Source organism: Lytechinus pictus, chromosome 16 (genome assembly GCF_037042905.1).
Source record: "Lytechinus pictus isolate F3 Inbred chromosome 16, Lp3.0, whole genome shotgun sequence".
Lineage (NCBI taxonomy): Eukaryota > Metazoa > Echinodermata > Echinoidea > Temnopleuroida > Toxopneustidae > Lytechinus > Lytechinus pictus.
Genome location: NC_087260.1, coordinates 26922690 through 26949824, shown reverse-complemented (window position 1 = coordinate 26949824; position 27135 = coordinate 26922690). Strand labels below are relative to the sequence as shown.

Here is a 27135-nt window from a genome sequence, read left to right as displayed (position 1 = left end):
TTATTATCATTATCTGATCTGGCAAAGTGGACATAATTCTATGGCAAAAACCTAAGAATCCAACAAGGTTTTCTTTCAAGCTTCTTTCAAAGCTACTTTCACCTTTTAAAGGGGTGCATCTAAAATTAGAAAGTTTTTAATCATAGGTGAAAAACAAATGCACTGAAAATTGCTATAAATACAGGCAAATGTGGGAAAGTGTACCATTGTATGGAAAAGACCAGACACGTGGCTGGACTCCTCTTTGTATTTTGCTCATTTCTCTGCCAGGGCTATTACTCCTCAGTTTATACTTTATTGTGTCATAAGATTTTGTTGTTGTTGTTATTTTCTGTTTTTTTTCTTTCTATTTAAACCTTTAGTGTAAGGGAACTACACTCTGTAAAGGCCCAGAAGCTGTATTTTTCTAGTTTCCCATTTCATTTCACTGTTTAACTTTTTTTTAGAAGTAATTTTGTATGAGCCAAGGATAAAATAATTGCGTATTGAATTAAATTCAAATGAAATTACCCATTTTCCACCAGAATCACCTGGCTTGAAAAAAAAAATACAAACATGTGGTCATTTTATTGGATTTTGTTTTTGCAATCATTTGATTGTCACTATTGGAGCCCTGGTGTCGTGGTTCTGGCTCTCGCCTTGTTAACAGAGTGTTCAGGGCCCCCGTCTTACAAAGAGTTACGATTGATCCAATCAATTGTAACTCTATGGAAATCCATCAGTGTCATAATTTTTTTCTACAAAAAATTTGCACAATGTCCGTTGTATACAAAGAGAAGCACAGTGATTTTTCAAGAAAACAATGAATGCATGAATATACATCATAACGAGAAAATTCTTTGAACAAACATGTATAATAGATGTTGACGTTGCTGGCTGTCCATAGTTGCAATTGATCTGATCAATCGTAACTCTTTGTAAGACAGGGCCCTGGTGTCCTTTGGCAAGACCTTAATCCACACTTTGCCACTCTCCACCCAGGTGCTAAATGGGTACCCGGTAGGATACAAAGTCATCGTAGCTTGTCCAGTACTGTGTGCGCCTCACTGGCAACTGACTGGAAAACTCCCCAGGGAGTGGAGAGTGTGCATACATTGTGTGCGGGAATGACTGATTGAATCCGCTTACCAGGGTAATGATATATCTGTAAAGCACTATAGACACGTCATTCCGATGTAGTAAGCGCTGTATAAAAGTGGAATATTATTATTATTACTACTACCAGCTATTTAAATATAATCTCCTCTTGTAAATTTCAGGGATATCTCTATTTTACCGAATGGGGTACTGATAGTGGATTGCATGCCGTCAGTCTTACCAAGCAAGAACTAGTGAAGAGCATGCATGTATCTAAGGTAGCTTATGGTGTCCGCATGTACGACGATACCAGACAACCTGATGGAATAAGTAAGTTATATTCGGTTGCAGACATAGTTGCAGTCAAAAGCAACTTGATTTTCAGCTTATCAAAAAGACAGATTGTTGCAGTCAAATGCAACTTCAAAACTCAAATAGAACTTGATTTTTCAACCAATCAGATGCGATCTGCAATCAAATCAAATAATAAAATTCAAATTTGAATTGATTGTCAGCCAGTCAGAAGTATTTTGGGCCATCCAAACAAGCCTGATAAGCTTTCATTTGGTCCACCACTATTTTAAATTTGAATTGATTGTCAGCCAGTCAGAAGCATTTTGGGCCATCCAAACAAGCCTGATAAGCTTTCATTTGGTCCACCACTATTTTAAAACGTATTTGTATATTGCTTTGTATATATTTCAATTTTGTGGAAATAAATGAAATGAAATATTATGTATTTGTTGACTTGTCTTTTGATTTTTTTTCTTCAAATTTGCATTTAAAGGAAACACTTCCTGCGCTTGTCCATCCTTCTTTACTTTCATTGAGTACATTGCAGTATACATGTATGCCACTTCTAACCCTTAATCTTCTTTTATTAGCCTCCTATCCCTTTCCCCCCTTTCTTGTTCCCACTTTTTTTTCCTTCACGTCCCCTCCTCCTCTTTCCTTCATTACTTTCATTGAGTACAGCAAATCTTGAAATTAAACAGATTTTTAAAAGCATTTTTCCTTTGTTTTATTAAGATTTGGAAATTCAAGGAAACCAAGAATTACTTGGTAGCTGTCTATAAATTTCACATGTATGTAGTGCTCTTACTTTATACAGTGCATACTGAATAGAGAGATATTTGTTCATTATGTGCTTCATTAATTATTCTTTATTATCATTACTTTTTATTGTTAAAATTATTAGCATTATTATATTATTATTGTTATTATAATCACTATTATTATGTTTATCATTATTAATACTATTATTATCACTATTATTACTTTTATTATTATTATCTCTAATTGTTTTATAGGAAATATAATTTGACAAAAACAAGGAAATACAGGCATGATTTTCCTCTGTTTCTGTGGATTATGTTATCAGTGTATTGATCGACACTTCCTTTCCATTTCTCCAGGTGCTTGCGACGAGGAATCATGTGACCAACTGTGCTTACCAAGATCAACAGAGGGCTTTGTGTGTCATTGCAGCATTGGCTTTACCTTGGCAGATGACAATGTTACTTGCACTGTTGGTATGTGTATTAAGATGTCATAAAACTCACTGGCCTCTTTTCTGAAGTCCAATTTAACATTATAGGTCATGGTCTTACTCTTTGCTAAAATTATGGGATGCCAAAAATATCAAAATGTTGTTAACATTGTAGGTCTATGTTTGGTATCTTACAGTGCTTGTTCTTCATGCTTCAGTGGTGAAGGAAACTAAGTTTTCATTCATAGAGTGTTATGCATGATTGAATTTGTAAATGAACTGATAAATTGAGTCGGTAAATTAACAATTTCTGACAAAGTTGGCTATCCATAGTTAAATGGATGCTCCCGGCTAAAAATATGATAAATAGAGTAAAATTCACAGAGCAAAATGCTGAAAATTTCATCAAAATCGGATAACAAATAACAAAGTTATTGAATTTTAAAGATTTGCGTTATTCTGGTGAAATAGTTCTAGGCATGTCTTCATGAATATTCATTAGGTGGACTGATGATGTCACATCCCCACTTTACTTTTTCTTATGTTATTACATGAAACCATAATTGTTTCATTGTTTCATGCATGTGTAAATGATGTGTCTCAATTATTATGAAATAAGTTGCAGCAAGAAATAACTAATCAGTTGTCAATCCAGTTGTTTTAGTTCTTGGTAGAAAAATTTTGAGATGGATGAGCGACGTGTTGAGGAAGGGAGATGAAGGACCTGTGAAAAAAGCATGGGAATTTGTATGAAGAGCCATTTACAGATTACATGGAAAGATTTGGTGAAGAAGGAAAGCGGTAATGTTGATCTCAACTCGGAGTTTGCTGACAGAAAGAAGTGGAAGGAGGGAGTGTCATCATGGTATGAGAGTCAGTAACTCTTTGAAGATGGAAAATGCTGACTGATATGATGATCATGAAAAAAAGAAAAAATTGAAGTACTTTGTTTGTTGTACAGATATCATGGAAGACAGCTTTGTCCTTATAGCCGACACCCACATCCCAGGCATCTTTCAGATCAGCATGGATGCCCCCATGACACGATTCGCTGCTATCCCCCTGGAGGATATGGTACGAACTATCGCACTGGCCTATGACCCCATTGACAGCATGGTGTATTGGACGGATGTAAGGCTTGGATCGTTCAGCAGGGCTCATCTCAATGGCACGGGCCAGGAGACTCTTGGAAGATCTGGCGTTGATGGTAAGAAAGACCCCCTCTTAGTTTCTATATTCTTAGTTTTGAGGTATCTTTATTGCTTATAGTCATAATTGTGCAAAACCATGAGTGTGCATAGTTTCTTCTCAAAGAGTATGATACATGAAGTAGAGTACGACCTTACTTACAACTTCATCATTTATTTTGGCCCTGTATTAAACATTTAATCAGTGATTGATGGTACAATTTAATTTTATTAGTGAGTGTGCATAATGGTTAGTGCAATCAGTTGTAAAAATAAATTGCAATTAGTTGCGCAATTAAGCTTTGACGGTATATGTTGCTTCGGACTTCTTTATAGTTTAGCGATATATTGTGATCAGCTTCCTTCTAATATTCTTCATCCAATTAGACTTTCTTTCTATTTTATTATATTTTGTTTGTCTCTTACAAAGAGAAGGTCATCTGTGTACAAGACACACCGATGTGTACATGTACTTCCCAAAAGCAATCTGGATTATGTACTTCCCCTACTTCTCTCAACTGGTATTCAGTGATGAGACATTGCATAGAAGGGTTACATGTATATATGTACATGTTGTCACTGAATGCTGGTTCTCTCCCCCTCCCCCCCCATATCATTTTCTCAAAGATGATCTCACTCTGAACAAAAACAATGTAGCGTAAATCAACACTTCCTGTTCATGCAAGCTTGTTCAGGCCTTTAATATTTATAAGGGCAAGACCAGTTTCATTTAGGGCACATTTTTATACTACAGCTGAAATAGAAAACATGTAAAAAGGGCAAAATGGTATCTCCGACTAATGGGAGGGGCATTTAGACCAGTCAAAAATGCCACAGACTGGGTTTTGGTGTCCATGGATTCATTTATTTTCTGGATGTTGTTAGATATTTGATGGAGAATGAAGACAATTTTGATGCGTGTTTCACATGCTAAGGTGATTATTGGATGATTGAATATAACATCTTTGACACATATCAATCATAGTTTTGAGTGATGTGTTTGATGTACCTTTGGTATAATTTCATGAACTTTAATTGTTGATCATCACCGACAAGTTGTATTTTACTGGCTGTTAAACAAAGACGTGGTGATTCTAATTATAAGTCATTAAAAACTTAGGATTTCATTGAAATATCAGGAAACTACAGCTTGTTGGTGATGAAAACTTGTAAGAAATATTCCTCTAACAATAACCCATTTTGAAATGCTTGAACTTTTATGCCGATTCTTAGTGTTTTTAATGGAAGAGCATTTCTTTCATTGAAAATTCCACTTGAGTATGATGTAATAATGAATAGTCATATTTTTTATGAAAAAATAAAAATAAACCATATTGATTCATCCCCCAGCAAATGCCCCTGAATATTACTGTGAACTCATCACTGAATATATAGTGGCATGTAAGGATTATAATGAAATCGGTGTTAAATTTGGTGAGTTGAAGAATAGATAGAGCTGAACAAAAAAGACAGTGCACAACAGTGAGTAACTACACCTTTGCGCCATTTCGATCATTGTTTTCTACTCTGATTTTCATTTGATGTTAGACAGTGACTAAGACATGCTTTGTTGAGGCTTAGCTTGAATCATCAGGGGTTTTCTGGGGCCAGGCCTTACATTTCTATATTTTTAGTGCAAGACCTCTTTTCTATTCTTTAGGGCACATTTCTGTATTACAGCACAAATGGAAAAAAGGGGGTCCAATGCATCTCTTGGCCCATTGAGAGTGGAATTGTTGGAGGAGCATATGTCCTCCTAAACAATATAATACAAAAACAAAACCTTTTTTAGCTGGGACATGAGGAAATCTTTCAATGGTATGAAATTATTACAAAAGGCTTTAAATCCAAGGCTTAAATTTGATCTACATCAGTCTTTATTGCCTAACACATGTGAGCCATTGCGGAACAAAGATGTATCAAAGACTTATTTATAGAGAGAAAATGATAAATGATGATTCAATCCTAGCTGATTGGTGACAGTTGTTTTCAAAACACACTCACATACTTTCTAACATGGACTAAATATTGCACTGATTTACCACTAAAACTAACCCTAAACTGAAATCCACTTGCACCCATTATCTGAGAGCAGCTGTCACCAAAACAATTCATGGACAAAGAAATGTCATATTTCTGAACAAAAAGTATCAAGCAGTGAATCATTTTCCTAGTATTGCATATCAATTTATATTCCTTTTTTTTAACCTGTGACTGCCATGCTAAAGACACTTTATTGATATTTCCACAGATCTGTACAGAGCTTTGCTGAATTCTCCCCCACCCCCTTCTCATGATCAAAACTTCCAATCAAATGTAAAACGTAATTCTTCCAGGCCAAGTATTTTTTTAAAGTTGATTTAGTAAGTGAAATTGAGAATGAGATAATATATGAAGTCTGCATTTCTTGCAATGTGGCATATCATAATCTCACTGTATCTTGATATCAGAATGAAACATCTTCAATGAATAGTCAACAAGTATGGATATTTCTTATTAAAAGAAAGTAGTGGCAGTGAACAGTTGATTATTTCATTAAAAAGTCTTTAAAATCAAAGTTAAATGCCACCATATTATCACAGATCTACTTCTGGTTCATTGAAATAAACTTATATTTGTAAAATCAAGAAATCTTTGCTGAAGATGGGTAATTCTGATGATCACTAATCACAAAAAGCAAATGTGGGACTGTGTATTCATTGGAAATATATACATTCTATGGAATTCTGTGCTTATTTTGCTCATTTCTCAATAATTATACACATTTTCTTCCAGAGCCATTTGGCACATAATTATCCATGTTATACAAACACTTGGGTGGTCATTTTATTGGATTCTGTTCAAACTCATTTTGGGATCATTACCACAACTGAACTTTAATTTATTTCTCCTTTTATTCAGTATTATCTCAGTAGCCTGTACTCAAAGTCCACAGTGGTCACCCACCCTCAAAACAGACACCTATTTTTTATTTATCCAAGTAATACTCTCAAACCCACATCATACTATGTTATGAAAACAAAAATTTACTTTAAATACCCACATGTCACATTTGTGTACACAAACCCACACAATCTCACACCTCAATTTCGTAAGTACTCTATTCTTCACCCTCACCCATGCCTCAACCCACTAGAACTCAAGGCCCGTATCTCGCTCGGAAACTCACTCGACACCCACTCTCACTCATACCCTCACAAATACTCACCGACACCTTCACAAACACTCAACTTGCACCCACATAAACATTCACTGTACAAACTTACACTGAACACCCACAAAGACACCCGCACATATATCCCACCTGAAAATTTATCAAAATTCTATGAAAATGTGCACACTACACACACACACACACCCACACTCACCGCCACACACGTACCCAATACCCAAGTCACATACCCACAACCAATAGTAATACAAAAACATTCATCCTCATCCCACATAAACACTCTCCCACACACATGGATTTTCCCTTTTTATACTTTGATAAGTGGCATCATATGTAAGTAATTGGCTTTACGGGAATAAACGTAAAAAATAATTGGTTCTTATACATTTTTTCTCTCAGCTATTGATGAACTTTGAAGTCCTTTTTTTTGTTGGGCTATCTTTCAGGATAATTGCTTCTGTTCATCCTGTCTGAAAGTACATGTATGGAACAGTGATTTATTTGTTGTATTAAAAGAGTATTGACATAATTATTTATGGAAGTTGAAAATTCGATAAAGATGGCTTAAAGATACTATACATGTAGGATTGAAAAGGGGACTGATTTTAAAAATGCAATGTATTAGATTCTTATATATGTACATGTATGTTTGATGAATCCTATTCTTTGAAATATACAGTAGAAGGAGATTCTTGTAATGGTATATTAAACTCATCAATCATTCATGCAGAGTCTTGCGATACCTGACATTTTTTTGTGTTCATAAGATTATATGAAGAACAATATAAGACATTTACAATTCTTGTGAAGACCTAGGAAAATAACATGTATCCCATGTATTGCTGTTCAGATTTATTTTAGGTCATTATATCTGTCCCATATGCATCTTCCCAGCCAATGCCCCTAAAACCACTGTGACACTCTGCGGATATAAGCGGAAAGCTATAGTGAATAATGATATTGGTATGCTAGATGGTGAGTGAATTCCTTCCAGATTGAGCCAGTAGATAGCGCACACTGCACTAGCAAGGGGTTATGAACCATTTTGATGTATGTTTGTATAAAAAGGAAGCATGTTACACAGGGGTGAATCTAGGATTTTCCAAAAAAGTGGGGGGGGGGGGCACATTTTTCCAATGAAAATTTGACAAAGCAAAAAAAAGGGAATCTAAAAATGAAGGTTATTTGGTCCGCAAGAAATTTGACAACCAAAAAAAAAAAACGTCCTCACTTTCAAAAGGGGGGGGGGCATACTTTGGTAAAAACGGTATATTTACATTTAATACAAATTTTGATTATTGCTCTCAAAAGGTGTGGGGGCACAGGCCAGCTATGCCCACCACTGGATCCGCCACTGATGTTACATCTTAATAATAATTTGCCTCTAAAGTGATGGTAAAATAATATGCAGTCTACTTCCAAAATCGGATTCATTGTTGATGTAATGTTTTATGTTTTCTCTACAGCAGGGTTGCCACTTTGCGGACTAAGTTCCAAATTTAGAATTTTTCAACATATTTTGGAGATAGAAAATGTGTTTTTCATGTAGGAAGGGGGTCATTCTAGATGATTTTCAGAGTTTATAATCAGTTCTTAGTGGCATCCCTGCTGAGGTGATTCAAAATTTATGTTTATTATCATTTTAAAGACATATTTTTTAAAACTCAGAAAAAACACAATGGCCATGTTTCTTAACTGTTGTGAAACCCCCAAATAAATTTTCATTTGGATGAAATAATTATGAAATCGAATTGAATTGAATTACACGACAGAAAAAAAAAATATTTTACAGGAATTGTTAGCTTTGTAACTTGCTTCCTTTTCTCATATGTAGTTTATTGAGATTGTCTATAATGTGTTTAGAATGATATGTAATTAATTATCCAGGTATGTTTGAATGGCTTGGGATTGTAAAATTTGATAAAAACGGAAAGAATACTTTCTAATGATCTAATAGAATCAGGAAGAAATTTTTCCAATTAGGAAAAGACAAAATCCTTATCTGGTATTGTTTAAACTGCATAATATGTGCCCTACAACAGTAGAAAGAACTCTAGTGAAAATAATGTTATATTAACCATCCGTTGATTATTCAAATAAAAAGGTTATTTGCAATGGCCATTGCGCTTGCTTATCCATTTCCATTTTTCATCCTTTTCACTTTCCATTGTTCATCTCCTGAAAGCCCACTGCACTGCATTGGTTATGTAGAGATTGTATGTATAATTGGTCTAGTAGCAGATTGTCTAATTCTCATGGCTAATGATGTCATGGCTATACCCACTTGGTCTATTATCAATTTGTCTGTTAACTATTTTGTCCAATCTTCATTTGGTCCAATATTCACCTCTGGTGGATGTTTCACAAAGCTGTTCATAAGTTAAAAGTGACTTTAAGAACGACTGGTGATCCTTTCTTGTGGTGAATGGTATACACCAAAATGTTCATTGGCGATGGTTCAACTCATAAGAAAGGTTCCCCAGTCGTTCTTAAAGTCGTGCGTAACTTGCAACAACTTTATGAAACGGCCCCCTGTAGTAATAGTCTGATGCCCATGCACAAATGCAGAGCTGCCAACCATTTTTTTGTTGCTGTAATTGTGTTTTCCAACACAAATTACATCATTACGTTTTTTCTTCATAAGTTTTTTTATCATCTCTATTATGTCTCTTTTTCATCGAATTTCTATAAGTATGACAATTGGAAGAATGTTATTTTACATATATCTTTACCAAGGGCCAAAATCTCTGTAGTTTCAATATTTCAAAATACAGTTTTGGTGATCATTGAATACAGTTTTTCATTTCCAGAGGTTGGCAAATCTGCAAAAGGTTTAATCTCCACTTTGTTTACAAATTATTTTGCACTTGTTTCATTCACAGTTGATCTGAATATAAACTGAGTGGTGTTTGACCAAGTGGATATATGAGACCAAATTGGTATTTGAATTGGTGCAGGAATGAATTAAAGAAAGGATATTGAATGAATGAATGAATGAATGAATAAATAAGGAAATTAATGGACACATGAAATGAATGAATAAATAATTGAATGAAGGAATGAGTGGAGGAATGAATGAATTAATGACTGACTGAATGAATGAATGAAAGAACAAATGAATGAATGAATAAATGGACAAATTAATCACCATGCAGATGACGGTTGTATCTAGTATCTTGAAAAAAAAAATCTTTTTTTTTCTGGTGTACAATGTATAATAACCAGTAAACATTATATTGTATCATATATGTGTAAAGTAAGTTATTGCTTCCCATGTTACATATATTGCCTAAGATACCTGCCTTCTTTTTTTCAAGTACACATAATTTATGCAAATAGAACACATTTATGGGGGTAAAATTTCCATATTGAGCACCATTTCATCTGCAGCACCTCTTTCACATCATGTTTTTTTCTTGTTATAGTATAATATTTTCGTATTTACTTAGATGTGTCAATTATTTCATTAAGAATATCATTTTTGAGTATACATATTTGAATGTAGAAATACGACTTGAAAGATTCCCCTATGTTGATGGTGTTTTGAATGTCACTTTGAGCACCATTACTGTACATACGCAGCACCTCTTTCACATACATGTACCTTGTTGTAACATATTTTCTTATTTAGTTAATATATGTCACTTTGCCTTCAGTAATGTTTAATCCCATTTAGAAAGTAATTTTCGTGTAAATGTTAATCCTAAATTTGACTTACTTGTGAATCATTGTTTTCTTCATAGTTCATATGATAAAAGAAAGATTTGCTATAACTTTACAAGAATTTCACCTTTTAGAGACCTGTTACATAAAAGTTTTATATGATAAAAATACTCGGGTAAAAATGTAAATTTCAGGTAAGCACAGTTTTCTGCAATAGATAGACTCTTAATGCAGGAAAAAATCACTGGTACAACCAAACACTTTCTCCTGTATGAAGTATTATGCAACAGATGTTACACTGCACTATGAGATGGTTTTACACTTTGACTTTTTTCTTGAAATGGGATCATTAAAGGAGAATGAAACCCTTGAAACCAGCTGAATCCATATCAAAGAGAAAAATCAAAGAAACATATTGTTGAAAGTTTGAGGAAGATTGAATGAATAATAAGAAAGTTATGAGCATTTGAATATTGAGATCACTAATGCCATGTAGACCCTCCCATTGGCAATGCGACCAAGATCTGTGATGTCACACACGTACAACTCCCTCATTACTTTATTACTTATTTCACTTATATTCTCACTTTTACAGAGTATATCACAAGGTGAGGTGTTCTCTTTATGAGAGGACAAGTACAGAGGTTTCACAACATTATATCATTGATGAATCATTTGTCATATGATTAGAATGAGCAAAAAGAGATGTTTTGGGGTATATTTTCAGTGTCCAAAAGGGGAGAGTTGTTCATCTGTGACATCATAGATCTTGGTCGCATTGCCAATGGGAGGATCTCCATAGCATTAGTGATCTCGACATTCAAATGCTTATAACTCTTCTATCGCTAATCCTATTTTACTCAAACTTTTGTTGATCTTATTCTTTGATTTTTCTGCTTTCACAAAAGCTAACTTGCTCCAAGAGTTTCATTCTCCTTTAATATCAGTCTTTTCCTATTTTATTATTCATTTGGTCTTCTTTATAAAAAAAAATATTGACACATAATTGGTATTTCATCATTATTTCAAAGGGGGATGGAAAAAATTAGGCATTACTTCATGTTCTAAACTTTATAATTATTAAATAAAGTTCAAAATCTAGTTTATTTTATTAAAAAAAAAACCCAGACATATGAGAACAAATGAAGATTAATGATCAGATGATACATAAACTACCTGTATATGACATATTTTAGGACCCCTAAGCGGCAAAGCTTGTGAGTGAAGCCAAAGATCAAGAGAGAAATATTCATGGCTTTTACATGAATGTTAATATGAAAGATGTTATTATTGCGGATATTGCTCAGAAGTAGATCAATATCTTAGTTAGATTGATGATGCAAATTGGAACGTGCTCTTCTGGTGCATGTCAGCATTGTAACAAACTTTATTTCATATCATAGTTATTATTGCTCTCTTGTAATAGAAACTAGTACAATACCATAGTCAGTTTCAGTAATTTGATTCGTGTTTCACCCATACCAAATGTCTTGCATTAGGAGTAAGTTTAGGAGTAAGATTCCCAAATAGGGACTCTTACTCATCCCTCCCCCCAATCTCTTTCTCACGCTTGTATTCACATTTACATTACGGTATATAGTACACAATGCCTGGTGATCACAATTCCTTTCCTAAAATCTCACACAGTGAAACCATGAACCACACTGCTACAAGTGACATACATATTGTTCTATACTATATAGATAGAACTGTCATTATCAAATACATGTAGATCAAACTTACAAACTATGAGTATCAAAAAGATTTATATTACATCTCTTAGGAATGAACAGTGTGATCAATGCAGTAAAAAAGGGCAATTATTTTGTTAATAAATCCAGAGTCGACAGAAGCAAGTCAATGTTGAAAGCAGTGATTAACCAAAGCGGGAAAGGGTTAAACAGGAAATACCTAGTTCCCTCTTTACAAAGACTTACAACTTTGATAACTGCCATTGAGACCTTGATTGTGACTGGCTATAGAGCTCTGTTACCATGGTAGTTGACAATCACAATTGATTCTTTAGGAAATGGGGTCCCTGTATTTGATAGAATTGATTGATTTGTATATAAACTTGATGATCTGTTTCAGGTCCTGATGGTCTGACTATAGACCCAATATCCCGTTTGCTGTATTGGACCGACGTGGCCCGGAACACCATCACAGTCTCCAGTCTAGATGGGACTACCATCAAGACCTTGATAGATACAGACCTGGACCAGCCTAGAGCCATAGTTCTAGACCCAGTAGGCGGGTAAGAATGCTAGAACGCTATATGTACACTTTCATGTATTGCAACTTTCAGGATAGGAAATTTCTATTTGTTAATGGCTACTTTTTTCACAATGGGGCAATTTCTGAATTATGGGGGTTACTTTAATTTCCAGTGTTATACTTTCTTTGATGCTGAGAGCGATTATGTGGTTAATGCAAATATTGTTATCCTACCTTATGTAGAATATTGATTTTAAAAAAATATTGAATATTTTTTTGGTGTGGGTGCCGTGGTCCAGTGATTACGACTCTTGTCTTTCAATCTGAGGGACGTGGGTTCGAATCCCAGCCATGGCGTGTTTTCCTTCAGCAAGAAATTTACCAACATTGTGCTGCACTCGACCCAGATGAGGTGAATGGGTACCCAGCAGGATTAATTCCTTGAATGCACTGAGCGCTGAAAGGCAGCTCGAGTTCAAGCCGGGGTAATAATAATAATAAACAATGCGCCTCGGAATAGATTATATCTAGATAGATGGCGCTTTATAAATGCCTATCATTATTATTAGCTCCATGGGTGACTCTAAAAAAGGATATAGTTGCCTCAAATCATTCCAGTTTTAAGGGAAATTTTGGCGGTGGTGAGGGTAAAATTATCAGTCACATCATGTATTTCCTACATGTACACTGGCAACGTATCTTCATGTCACCTACATCCACCGAGTTGGGGTGTAACAAGACCAAAATACCATATTTTTTGTGATATTGAAAACAGAAGAATTTCACCAAAAGTACATTTTATAGTACACAGGATTTCATGGAAACACAATTTTTCAGGCAAAAAAATTATTGAATTACAAAATCAAATTGATTAAAAGTCAAGAGAAGTCCCATGAATAAAACTACATGTATGAATCAAAAGTCTGCCAATCAAAGCTTTCACAGAGTTTAGCATTTGTTTATTGTCAGACAAAACTTTGGATATCACATTCATCAATTTATACATTAATCAAATCTTGAGGTCCCATGAAACACCACAAGCCTTCAAGTTCATTTCTGTTGATGGGTAGACATTTTAGATTTTCTACAATTTCTTCCTTTCATGAACTTTGACGTTCGACTGTCCTCTTTTGGAATGTTTTCATTGTTAAGTGTTCAACATGTACATGTATATCTAATGGAGAAAAAAGTGAAGTGCTTTGTAAACCACTAGGCTGTACCACATACAAAACGGACTGGTGGATTAAAATGTCCCTCAGTATGCCATTTGTAACCTTTACTATTCTTTTTTCTGTCAGTTACATGTATTACAGTGACTGGGGGTCAGTACCAAAGATAGAAAAGGCTCATATGGATGGTACTAATAGACAGATCATTGTGGACTCGGAAATTGCTTGGCCAAATGGTATTGCTTTAGACGTTGATGGTGAGTATGACTTGTTACTCTAATAGCGTCCACCAAGCCCACAACCTACATAGAATAAGTTGACTTTGTCAACTAAACATTCTGTAGGAAATGCATTGACACGGTCTTTTAAGCCTGTCCAACGAAAGATCAGTTCTTGTCTATCCCGGGCAGATGATGGAAGCCTGTATTGTGTGTTAACATACTCCTCTTGTGTTTTGCAGATGTGGTTATTGTACAGAAAACACCCCATTCTTGGATAGGATGTTCAGATGTTGTAGATGAAAGTCACTACGTGTACCTTGCACTGCATTTTTTGGTGTAAAAGTAGGAGTAATCCCTGGTGTAGGAATCCTCCTGCACACCCCAATCAGTTTTTTTCTGAAGGAGAGACCTTTGGGTCACACTGATTTAGTTTGCTTTTTTGCCTCCAAGGCATAGGTCATGCCAAACAAATGATAATGGATTTTATTTTCAACCTGATTATCAAAATGAAATTAAAGCGTTACTTTGTATTTTTTCTGATGAATATTGAATCCCTCAGCCGGTAAACTCTACTGGGGTGATGCCAAGATAGATCGCATCGAGCGGGTGAACCTTGACGGGACCGGCCGTGAGATGATCGTCAATCTGGCGCCGAGGGGACACCCGTACGGGGTCGCCATCTACGGAGATCACGTTTATTGGAGCGACTGGAAGAAATATGGTTTAATGAGGGCCAATAAGAACAATGGATCTGGGATGGAGGAAGCCGGACCGCAGACGTTTACACGGGTCAGCGAGATTCATATTTATAACTCTACTAGAGAATCAGGTCAGTTCAGTTGAAGACACCAACGAATTTGACTCCAAACCGACTGATGGTATGTCATTGGTAATAACGCAATAGCTTTGATTGGTCTTGAGTTAGTTCTGTAGAAATTCATGATTCCTGTGATGATATATTACAGTAATGCATGGATGAATCTCCTGATATTGACAGCTGTCAAAACATGCACTTACATGTATATTGGGTAGGAATTATATTTTTATTTGTGTCAAGTAATGCTTACTGTTTCTTAGTACTCAGGGAATAATGTCAATTTTCAAATTTGATGTCATTTTGTACAGTTCAATGTAAAAACTTGCTACACAAAATGAATAAATGGATTGCGAATTTATTATTTTTTATAATGATATATCATAGAAAACACTGTATATGTATTGATGTTGTCAAAACATGATTTTATCATAAATACTGTTGAAATTTGTTTAAGTGTCACGTAACTCTTAGGTAATGTGACACTATCTTTTATTCAGGGAATAATTTTATTTTCGAATTTGATGGTCTTTTGACAAAATATTACACTGCCATTACAATGTATGTACAGTCCATTGTAAAAAAATTTCTACACAAAAAAGATCTTTGATAGCAGTCATTCAAAATGCATAGCAAATTTGGAGGGGATACAAGGAAATTTATTTCCTGTTATAGCCAGTTGCAGATCAAGGATATTTCTTAAGGTATGCATTTTGTCCCGAGAATTTTATCAGCCACCCCTCCCACCCCCCCAAAAAAATGAAGCCATTTTAGTTTCTTATCTTTTCTCTCTCTTGCAATATTTATGGGGTGCGCCTGAACCTACCCCCCCCCCCCCACCAGCAGCTGGTAAAGGTATTATTTGTTGAAAGAATTGAACCAATTTCATAATTGGTACACATTTTCAAACTCTTTAAGAAATTTGCCATTTTCTAGCCTTTTTTGAAAAAATGCTCGGAAAGTGCTACAAAGTTAATTGCTTTATAAAGGGAGAGAAAATTTATACAAAGCAGCTAGCTACCAAAATGGAAATTCACTCACTGTGTCACTGATAGAGTGTGCAAATTAATGTTCCAAGTATGTCTCATTAAAAAACTTGCAATGTATTTCTTTTTGCCGTATCTTCCAGGAAGCAATGACTGTTCTGTAGAAAATGGAGGATGCAGTCATCTTTGTATTCCTACCCCTACTGGTAGAGTGTGCAAGTGTTCTGATGGCATTGAATTGGACACTGAAACAAATACAACATGCCTCACATCAAGTAAGCTATGCCTGTAGTTCACCCAATTATTAGCTTATTTAGGGTAGTAGCCACTTCAGTATTTACCCGGTAGATTGAAGTTTGATTGACTTGCAGGAATTGTATTTATATTCACTTGAAATATAGTTCCCACAACATAAAGTGCCCCTATTTATTTAATCAATTCCATTTTAGAGGCAATTATCAATGAATGAATTATTCAATCTCTACTAATATTTTCTTTAACATGACTGACCATTGCCATTGTCATCCATTGTTTTCATTCTAACATATATATAATTAAATAAAATTATTTTAGATGTGGTGTATAAAGCAATTAATCTTCTTTTGATTTTATAAGGTGACGAGACAAACATACTTTCATTTCCTCGGCAAGCTGGATTTACACCCTATCTTTCCTCAGCCTTGCCTTGGAAAATTGTTTTATCTAGCTTGCCTCAAAAGTGATAGTTTGCCCATCACCTTCACCAACAATGATTATTTGCTTATTATCACTGTCGGGAAATGAACTTTTGTGAAGGCGAAATTTATAAGGATTTAATTTGTGCGGTGAGATCTGCGTATCTGAACCAGGTGTTTCGAATATTTACGCTAGGTTACGTAATCGTACTAGGCCGAATTTACTTTTTTTTGAAGCGCATTGATATATGCATCTTTAATTAGGTTGTACTCGTACCGTTTCACGTGTGATAGCCCTTTGGGTGTGGTTTGATTAGGAGAAGGCATTTGAAGATCTACGTGCACGGACGTGTTTGTAGGCAGAGCACGAGAAGTTTTAAACGTGTGTTGGATATTTCTTCGCTGGTAGAATTGGGACTTCAGCTGGTCCAATAGGCAGTGGGTCTACCTGTGGCAGTGGGTGGCAGTGGCTGGTAGTGAGCTACTGTGGGGCTTGCAGTGGCTGTGGAGTTTGCAGTCCAGGGGTTGCAGTCTGTGGGTTGCAGTCTGTTGTACTGGTAGTGGCAGCCTGTAGTTTGAAGCAGTTGATTGACCTTTTTCTGACCTTGGGTTTTTTTATGTTTCCTATGACGCCGATTAAATGAAACTGCCCTAGATCTGGTGTCCCGGTTTCTTTATTGAACTGTCCGGTCCCTTAGCAAGGTCCAACCCCCCACCCACGACCCACGACATCACCATGTGTTGAGGAGGGATGTTGATCATGTTTCAAGAAGGTCACTTGAGTTTGAGGTAGTTGGTCAGAGGGGGAGGGGGCGAATGAAAAAGACAAGGCAGAATTTGTGCAGGAGAGTAAGAGGGCTTTGTTGGGGGAGGAGGATGCAAGTGGAGGTAGGGGGAAGGGTGGTCTCTGTGAGTGTGAGGTGAATCTAGCACCGCTTTAATCGGGGACTATATCAGATTTAAAATTTGGATTACTTTTATACCATTATTGTGATTTAAATGCTTTTTTTTGTTCCCTTCCTAGATCTGACATGCAGTGCAAACGTATCATTTGGTAGTTTCCTAATGGAGGATTGCACCTTTGAGCCCGGAAGACGATGTACTGTAGAGTGCATCCCGGGCTACTGGTCTGAAACGGAGAAATATGATGTCCTCTGTTTGCCTAATGGGGAATGGGATATGGATATGAGCACATTCTGTACAGGTCAGTATACATATGTGATACACATTACTAAGGGCATTGGTAAGAGCTTGTTACTATTTGGCCTGAATTCACATAGGTGGTTTTGAAAACCATCAGTTGAGCCCATGGTTTATACAGATTTCATGTGTAAATTATGCTTAATATACAGCGTGTAATAAAAAAAAAAGGTCCAAAGCTGATGAATGCTTTTGTCACATTACGCCAAATTGATGCCTGTTGTAATGATTAAACATGCAATTTATTCATTTATCCACTGTGTAGAAGGGTAGACTCATTTATTCAAAACAGTGGACTCGTGAATAAAATAGCGTACTCAATCATGGCAACAGGCGTCAATTTGGCGTATTGTGACAAAAGCATGCTCCACTGGCAGCATTTGACGTTTTTGTCTCTAAATCAAGCGTAATTTATACATGAAATCTGCATTAACCATGGGTTCAACAGATTTTTTCCAAAATCATCTTTTTTAATTCGGGCCTTTATGTCAAAAAATCAACAAAGAGAAGGAGGGAGCTAAAGTTCAATACACACGAGGTACCCTATAAACAGGGCCCCGTCTTACAAAAAGTTACTCTATGGAAATCCATCAGTGTCATAATTTTTTCTACATGAAATTTACAAAATGTCCTATATAAACATAGGCGAACACACCAGATTGTCAAGAAAACAATGAATTTTTGTAACATACACCATATCTAGAAATAAAAATTGAGCAAACATGTACTGTATATGTTGACTTTGCTGGCTTTCCATATTTGCGATTGATCAGATCAATCACAACTCTTTGTAAGACGGGGCCCTGTTCTGACACACCCAAGGCATGTTCGTTTGCTCTTTTTCTTGTGTAGAAAATTTTACACTTAGTGAGAATGAATCCTTAAAATCTTTACTTAAAAGGATGTGATGGAAACAAACATTGAGTAATAGATATTTGAAACTCTTACCCCCCATCACATGATCTTTCTTGGTGAAGTGTTTGATTTTAATGCATGATAGTCTCTCTGTCACATGTACATATTACACTTGGGACCTGTACGTCACCCATTTCATAAAGAGTTAGAACTATCATGATTTTGCCATTACGTCAACTATGGTAGCCATGGTAACAGTGCTCAGCAAGTTACAATAATGGCAAAGTTTTCCAGTTTGAAAGTCTTTATGATTTTTTTTTTTCATTTTAAAACCCAATGAACATGACTATGTTAGCTATCTGAGATGCTATCCCAGAAGATAGATGAAGTTTTGTTTATCGACTTATTTATTTTTATTTATTTATAAAATAAAACAAAAAATTACGAAAAGGCCCCCCGCACATTAAAGATCAAGATTCTACATGTTTGTGCATTTTATCCAACTATAATGCAAATATGCATGGTGAATGTTAATTTTTCTACCTCAATTTAGTAATACTGTAGGTTTTTTTCTTGAATTCTCAAAAAATGTTATTAAATTTAATCTGAATATGCATAGATGAGACACTGATTTTGATCATGTTGCTCACATTTGACAATTTTTGTATTGTTTCATATCTTCTTGAATGACTGTTTATGGACATTATATCTCTTTAATCTTACAGTGGTTGAATGCCCAGTGGTTAATGTCACAGCCAATGCTTCAGTGGTTGCTTGTGCTGATCCCCCAATCCAGAATTCCACATGTGTTCATGAATGTCAGCTTGGATACAAGTGGAGCAGTGGAAATGCTCACCTGACTTGTGAGAAGGATGGCACATGGTCTGGCGCAACACTTTATTGTACAGGTGAGTATTGATTCTGGCACATGTGGCTTGCAGGATATGCCTAGCAGTTCAGTTTGGAACCTTGTTGAAATGCAGATCCCCAGGGAATGGAGAAATTCCATAATAATAATCGCCAGTTTTTGTCTCACCTGCATAGCAGAGTGAGACTATAGGCGCCGCTTTTCTGACGGCGATGGCGGCGGCGACGGCGGCGGCGTCAACACCAAATCTTAACCTGAGGTTAAGTTTTTGAAATGACAGCATAACTTAGAAAGTATATGGATCTGATTCATGAAACTTGGACATAATAGTAATCAAGTATTACTGAACATCCTGTGCAAGTTTCAGGTCACATGATCAAGGTCAAAGGTCATTTAGGGTCAATGAACTTTGGCCAAATTGGGGTATTTGTTGAATTACAGCCATAAATTTGAAAGTGTGTTGGTCTAGTTCATAAAACTTGGACATAAGAGTAATCAGGTATCACTGAACATCCTGTGCGAGTTTCAGGTCACATGATCAAGGTCAAAGGTCATGTAAGGTCAAAGAACTTTGGCCACGTTGCTGGTACATGTATTTGTTGAATTGCCATCATATCTCTTTAAGTGTATTGGTCTAGTTCATAAAACGTGGAAATAAGAGTAACCAAGTATCACTGAACATCTTGTGCGAGTCATAGTAGTTTTCAAAATCAGCACTGCTGCTATATTGAATCGCGTGATGCAGGTGAGACGGCCAGAGGCATTCCACTTGTTATACATGTATACCGCTTTTTCCAGAACGGCTCAAACCACTTTACAACATATTATTACCCCAGTCATTGGATTCATTTCAATCCCGCACAAAAAGTGCACAATTTCCACTCCCTGGGGAGCATTCCTTGCAGTCATCGCAGCCTCATAATGGTGCTGGCAAGTTCAAACATAAAATAATTATCTCATCCTACCGTACATCATTTCATTTAAATTTTGATTCATACAGTATGTCTTTGGATTTAATTTTGTTCTTGTTCACTGATGAGTATAACAGTTGCCTCCTCAGATTGGGACTTGGTGTACTCATTAAAAAAAAAACTAAATGACAAATCTAGGCTGGTTTATAGATCTAATAAATTTCACTGTTCATTATCGGCATGATATTGAATTTCAGAAACCATAAATGAACAAATTAAATCAAATGATGAAAAGACATTTAGATCTAGGATTTCTTGCTAGAATTTATTATTTCGTGCAACGGCGTAGTGATGAAACTTGTCGAGGGGGGCGTAAAATTGACCCCCCCTCAGTTAGATAAGGGTTAATGATCTTGTACAATCTCGTCGCATTCAGTGTCAACCACCTTGTCTGTGTACACATTCTATCTTGCCCAAAGATGGCACTAAAGCTTGGGTCCATCTCAGGATAAGGTTTAAATTTGTATCTTCAGATGTGGCAGAGTACGTGTCTAACCCATAGAGTTATATAAACCTAAACTCAGATATTTAGATGTACAGTGTAGTCAAATTGGAGTTTTTGCTTTAAACAAGTTTATATCATTATCGAAATTTACTTGTTTCATCTGTCCTTACAAATTTTCCACCACCTATTAATCCAGCAATAACTTGCCCACCGTTTGATAACCTTGACAATGGAATGTACCGACCAACCAACTGTTCCACTGTTGGAGGACTATTTGATGATGAGTGTCTGTTGTTTTGTCAACATGGCTATCAACACTTTGGCGCATATCGGCGTACATGTGGGCTGGATGGGAGATGGTCCGATGAAGAAATCGAGTCGACCTGCATTGGTAAGTATGGATGTAATGATGATGGCATGATGACGGATGAAAAGGGTGTATGTCCATTTGATCTTCAATCCATTCAGATCTTCTTACACCACCATCATAATTTTGTTTGGTCCAACCATTATTTGGTCTAATTCTCACTAGTCTAACTGTTTCATGCCCCCTTACTTATAATGCTTTGTTGAATGAACGTTTAGTTCACTGGCGGATCCAGGGGGGAGGTCACAACCGGCCAGTGCCCACCCCCACCCCCTTTTTAAAGGCACAATTTAAATCTGTAATGTAAAATAGGCATTAAAACAGAAGTATGCCCCCTTTTGAAAGTGAAGACTTTTTTTTTCTTTTGCTTGTCAAATATTATCGTTGACGAAATGTCCTTAATTTTTTGTTGTAAATCTTTTTTGGTGCCCCCCCCCCTTTTGGAAAATCCTGGATCTGCCCCAGGTTTAGTGATGTTAGACCAGGCTCCTGTTTCATAAAGACTTGTTATAATAACAAATGCACAATTTCTATAACAAATTTTGTCTCAGCCAATCAGATTGGAGGATTTCCCTAGCTTGTAACTGTTATTGCAAATTTGTTGTTGTAACAAGTTTGTATGAAACGGATGGATATTAGAAAATATTGATATAGCCTATTCCCTGGGCATTATACAATGTGGTAATGGGCTAAATAGTAATTAGACCAAAATGGTAGGATAGGAACTGTTTGTAGACCAGGATTAGACCTAGTGGGCAAGACCAAACGGAAAGTTGACAAAGTGTGGGTGAAGACCAATTTACTATTGACAAAAAGAATTATTTGTGACATTTAGAAAAGAAATCTGCTATTTATCCGATTGTAAATAAACGTGAATGTTGGATGTACATGTACCCTAGTCGAAATAAAATAGTCAAAAAATAGAAGAAAAAATAGCCTAAAAATATAACAAAAAATATATTTTTATGCTATTTTTTCCCCAAATAAAATAGTGTAAAAATATGTAAAAATTATCAAAGATATACAATAAAATTAGGGAAAAAAAATATTTTTAGGCTATTCAATTTGGAACAAAAATAGATAAAAAATAGAGACCGTCTGCAAAATATATTTTTTTAAAATATTTTGCAAAATATATAAAAAAAATACAATTCTTAGTTGCACAGCTATTTTTTTGCTATTTTCTAATAATTTTAAAAATATAACCTAAAATAAATATATTTTCCCTATTTTCAAGGAAGAACTATGTTTCCTCTATTTTTGTTGTCTCAAATCATATGGATATGTTCCTGATCTTTCACACTTTTCGTATCACTTCTTTTGTTTTCCTTGCACACACACACACATAAGAAAATTGGTAACACTCCCCTCCCCCTTGGCTGTTACTTGAATTAAGTATCTTTACAATGAATGTCCACTCCTGTTATAACAAGGTGCAGGGAAAAGTGAAGTAATTATCCTTGCACATAGGATTGAAGATTCAATGAAATTTGCCTCATTGTATTGAAACATTGTTGTTAATTGCCACATGCACAACAATACAACAGGAATTGACAAAACTTGCCCTAGAAAATCAGTCTCTCAGCCTTTTGATATCTGTTCCAAAAAAATATCAGAGTGACAAAATTATATAAATTTTGTATTGCATTGGAATTTAATGAATCAAAATTGTTACAAACTATGTTTGAGACATAACAAGCTGTGTATTATTCTTGTCTTAAGAAGGTAGTCAATCGAATTTTTACAAGCTAGCTTGGGGGATAAAATTTTAATATAATGCAACGCAATGCAACAAAACGAACATTCATGAGGATAAGCACTAAACTGTCTCACCAATAAAGGAATTTTTTTGAATTGTCATACCTTTGTAATTCCTCATTCAATTATGATGAAATTTTAATTTTTTTTTTTGGGGGGGGATCTGATGTACTCAATACATGTATGTTCAAATCACATAACTTTCAGTCTTAGAGTATCCTTAAGGATCAATACCAGGCCCATCAACCAAATAGAGGTCTAATTTCAAAGATAAAAAAAGCCATCTCAAGTCCTTACGATTTTCAGGAAAAATTCAGGAAATGTAATTTCATTCAGCTTAGTTCAGATAAGATAAATGTGCATGTTTCATCTGAATTATACTTCGAATTCCTTGTCATTTTTTCTATACAAATCACAATGCATAAATTATCGTATGCTGGGCATGGCAGGTTTGTTTAATTTCAGCAATTTTTTTTTATCATCAGAATATTATAAAAAAAGGGCATAGAATCTAGGCCTACAAATACATGGGCCTTATCGTGAAATTTGTCACCTCTCTTGTCGTGTGTGTCGGTGTGTGTGCGATCGTTGTGTACAAAGTCAATGGGAGTGGAAAGATAAACGGCAATGAATGGACTGGTGACATAAACCACGATAATGCCAATACATGAAATATTACCAGCAGCATTAAAAAATCATTCATATTCAGAGATCTTCGTAAAACATTAATACTAGTATGCATGGCTAAAATTATCACTCGTTATGTGCGAGGTGCTGCACAAGCACGTCGGTTAGCATTAGCGCTCGCCTCAGCCCCGACGCCAGGCATAGCCTGCAGTCCACGGGCCGCTGGCGCACGGTCGGTGAGCGGGTTAGGAACAAGGGGATGGGGAGTCTGGCCCGGGCGGCAGAGCCAGAGGCAGTACGAAAAAATATGAATGCCGTCGATCGATTTAACAAACAACGAGAAGAAAATCATATAAAATGTTTATCTGACTTACTGTTCAGCCTACTGCGTATGTCTGCAAATTTGTTGTCCGAATGTGACCCGTATTCTATTAGTTGTTAGGGAATTCTTGACGGCCATCTTCAGCTCCTCGTAGACATAAAAATGGCAATCTTTTTCAAATATTTTATGGCGGTCGAAGTGCGCATGCGTATCTAGCTGCTTCATCTCATGCGCATGCGCGTGCGTGCTTGCCCATTTTTATTTATTTATATATTATTTATTTTGTTCTTTATTTACTGGTCTGGCGCATGCAGCAATCATGAATGTGCTTAAAAGTTCCGCGCGGCCGTGGCGATTCCCTTTTTTTAAAGTCCCTTCACCCTTTATAATATTCACATAAATAATTAGAGTAAAAGAAAATATTAAAAACTTAGATGAAGGTAGCGCCGCGGGGTGGGGAATTTTGATAGGCAGTGGGTGAGAAATTCAGACGAGCAAACAGTGATTTCCTTTTTTAAAGAAATGACCAATACTTGTTCATTTGATTATTTGTCTACACCAGTAAGAAAAAAATAGTCTGAAAGAGATAATATTACAGGCATTGAAAATATTACTGGTTAAAAAAAACCTGACCGACATCGTGACTCTTCAAGTAAGGAAAATAGTTTGAAAATGGATATAGAACCTACAATCTTTGAAAAATATAGGTAATAAAAAATACCCTGACATTATTTGTGACACTTAATTTAAGCAAGGAAAATAGATTGGAAATAGATACAAACTTCTTACAAATTTTTCCCCCAAAAATAGAAAAAAATAGCCTTGCATTAAAGTTAGAAAAATTAATATTGAAGTTGGATACAAAGTTCTTAAAAAAAATTATGTAGTAATAAAAAATCACCTGACATCATAACATCAATCAAGAAAAATAATTACAAAAATATAGTTATTACCATTTGAAAAAATAGATACAAAATAGCCTGGCATCATATGGCAAGTAAGAAAAATAGTTTAAAAATAGATGGAAATTTTCTAATATGAAAAAAATAGATGTAAAATAGTCTGCCATCATGACACGAAGTATGAAAAATAGATTAAAATAATAAATTAGGTAAAAAATAGCCGGGCCTTTTGACACGAAGTAAGAAAAATAGCTTAAAACTAGATACAAACTTGTTTGATTAGAATAAAATAGATAGAAAATAGCCTTGCCAACGTGGCAAGGTTGAAAAATAGCAAAAAAATAGTCTGCGCGTCAAAAATAGAACTATTTCATCCTATTTTTTTTTCACTTGTAAAAATAGCAAGAAAATAGCATGCACGTTAAAAATAGAAATAAAATAGCATTTTTTTTTTTTCACCTGTAAAAATAGCAAAAAAATAGCATGCGCCTTAAAAATAGGAATAAAATAGTCTTTTTTTATTTTTATTTCACCTAAAATAGCAAAAAAACAGCATGCGCCTTTAAAATAGAAATAAAATTGCCAATTTTTTTCTATTTCACCTGTAAAAATAGCCAAAAAATAGCAAGTGCGCTAAAAATAGAAATAAAATAGCCAATTTTTTTCTATTTCACCTGTAAAAATAGCAAAAAAATAGTTGGTGAGTAAAAAATAGTAAAAAAATAGAGAGAAAATAGAAAAATATATTTTTTCACAGCAAAAAACTACTAGGGTATCCACCTCAATGATGTCATAACTAACAAAAGTGGGGCAAAGGAAAAATCTTGATTTTACATTACATGTAATTTGATTAGATTCATTTCTGTTCTGATGTTATTCATTTGTAATTTGTTTTCCAGCGTCATGTACATTTGATCATTCGCACCATACTGTATACACTTTACATGGTTATATATTAAAAAGAATCAAATTGGAAGGCATAACAAATAAATGAATTTACTTGAAATTGTCAAGTTTACATGATATATGATGTAGAAATTAATGATGTCATATGCACGAACAGTTGTTTACTTTTTCTTCACAGCTACATGTACCAATCTACTTTCATGGATAAAATTAATGATCAGCCATGAGTATTGTATTAATATTTACCTTTACGTTACACTCGCCCTGTACAGATATAACCCCACCTAATTTTGGCGATACCTGCCCGGAGAGTCGCAACATGACGGCAGAACGCGGCATGAGCTACATACTCCTCAACATCTCCGACCCTGTAGCGACCGACAATTCCGAGGGTAATGTGACGTACCGTCGATCGGCTACGTCTCCTTTCCAATTGGATGAAGGCGAGAATATCCTCTCTGTGTATGCTTCCGATGAGGCTAATAATACAGCTAAATGCGAGACAATAGTAAATTTGACAGGTATGTAAGTCATGTTGTGGCTGCCTCTAGTTAGAGGAGTTTCCAAAGTGATTGACTCATAGATGACAAGATTCAAATGTCTTGTTGTTGATAATGCAGAACTTTATTAGATCATTAGATAGCAGAAAGCAGGTTGCAGTTAACAGCTGGGTAACAGTGGCGGTAGCAGTATCAGATAACATTCTGTAATTAATCAGGCATAAATGACAGTCATAAATATGCAGAAAGTATTTAATAGATTGATATTGACATAAATTGAACATCATCAGTCATACTTATTTGTCATTCGTATTAAAAATTATAGTCAATTTGCAATAATCAATATTAGAAATTATGTATCAAACTTACCAAAATGTGGCTTCTTTGTTTTAATTTATGCACAGGCTTTGTTCTTTTAAAACTGGATTAACAACCAACAGCATGCAAGACTTCAAATTCAAACAATGAATATTTATGAAATTATACAAAATCACGCTCAGTAACAATTACTATTATTAATAAGGGCAAATATATGTGGAGAAAACAAATTGATGTTGTGTTTCAGATTAGAATTATGTAGACCTGACAATAAGTACGTAACAATTAATGCAAGCAGAGCATCGCAGGAACACATTTGTTTCATAATACATGCGCCATCAACGTTCGTTATCATGAGAGGATTATGGGTAAACCACTTTTTTCTGTTAAGGCAAGCAAGGTAGCATGGGTCATCAGTAAGAACTGAAAA

The 27135-nt window shown here is 35.3% G+C and overlaps 1 protein-coding gene across 1 annotated transcript in view; it reads left to right on the top strand.

Annotated features, from left to right (window-relative positions):
• Positions 1-27135, top strand: part of LOC129279442 (sushi, von Willebrand factor type A, EGF and pentraxin domain-containing protein 1-like) — a 78853-nt gene that overhangs the window by 15650 nt on the left and 36068 nt on the right. The window contains exons 10-20 of the mRNA XM_064111244.1: positions 1260-1407; positions 2493-2609; positions 3528-3773; positions 12680-12842; positions 14101-14228; positions 14752-15021; positions 16136-16267; positions 17691-17870; positions 19447-19629; positions 21202-21396; positions 26160-26408. Coding sequence (XP_063967314.1) covers positions 1260-1407; positions 2493-2609; positions 3528-3773; positions 12680-12842; positions 14101-14228; positions 14752-15021; positions 16136-16267; positions 17691-17870; positions 19447-19629; positions 21202-21396; positions 26160-26408 — 2011 coding nt within the window. The remainder of the gene's footprint in view (positions 1-1259; positions 1408-2492; positions 2610-3527; positions 3774-12679; positions 12843-14100; positions 14229-14751; positions 15022-16135; positions 16268-17690; positions 17871-19446; positions 19630-21201; positions 21397-26159; positions 26409-27135) is intronic.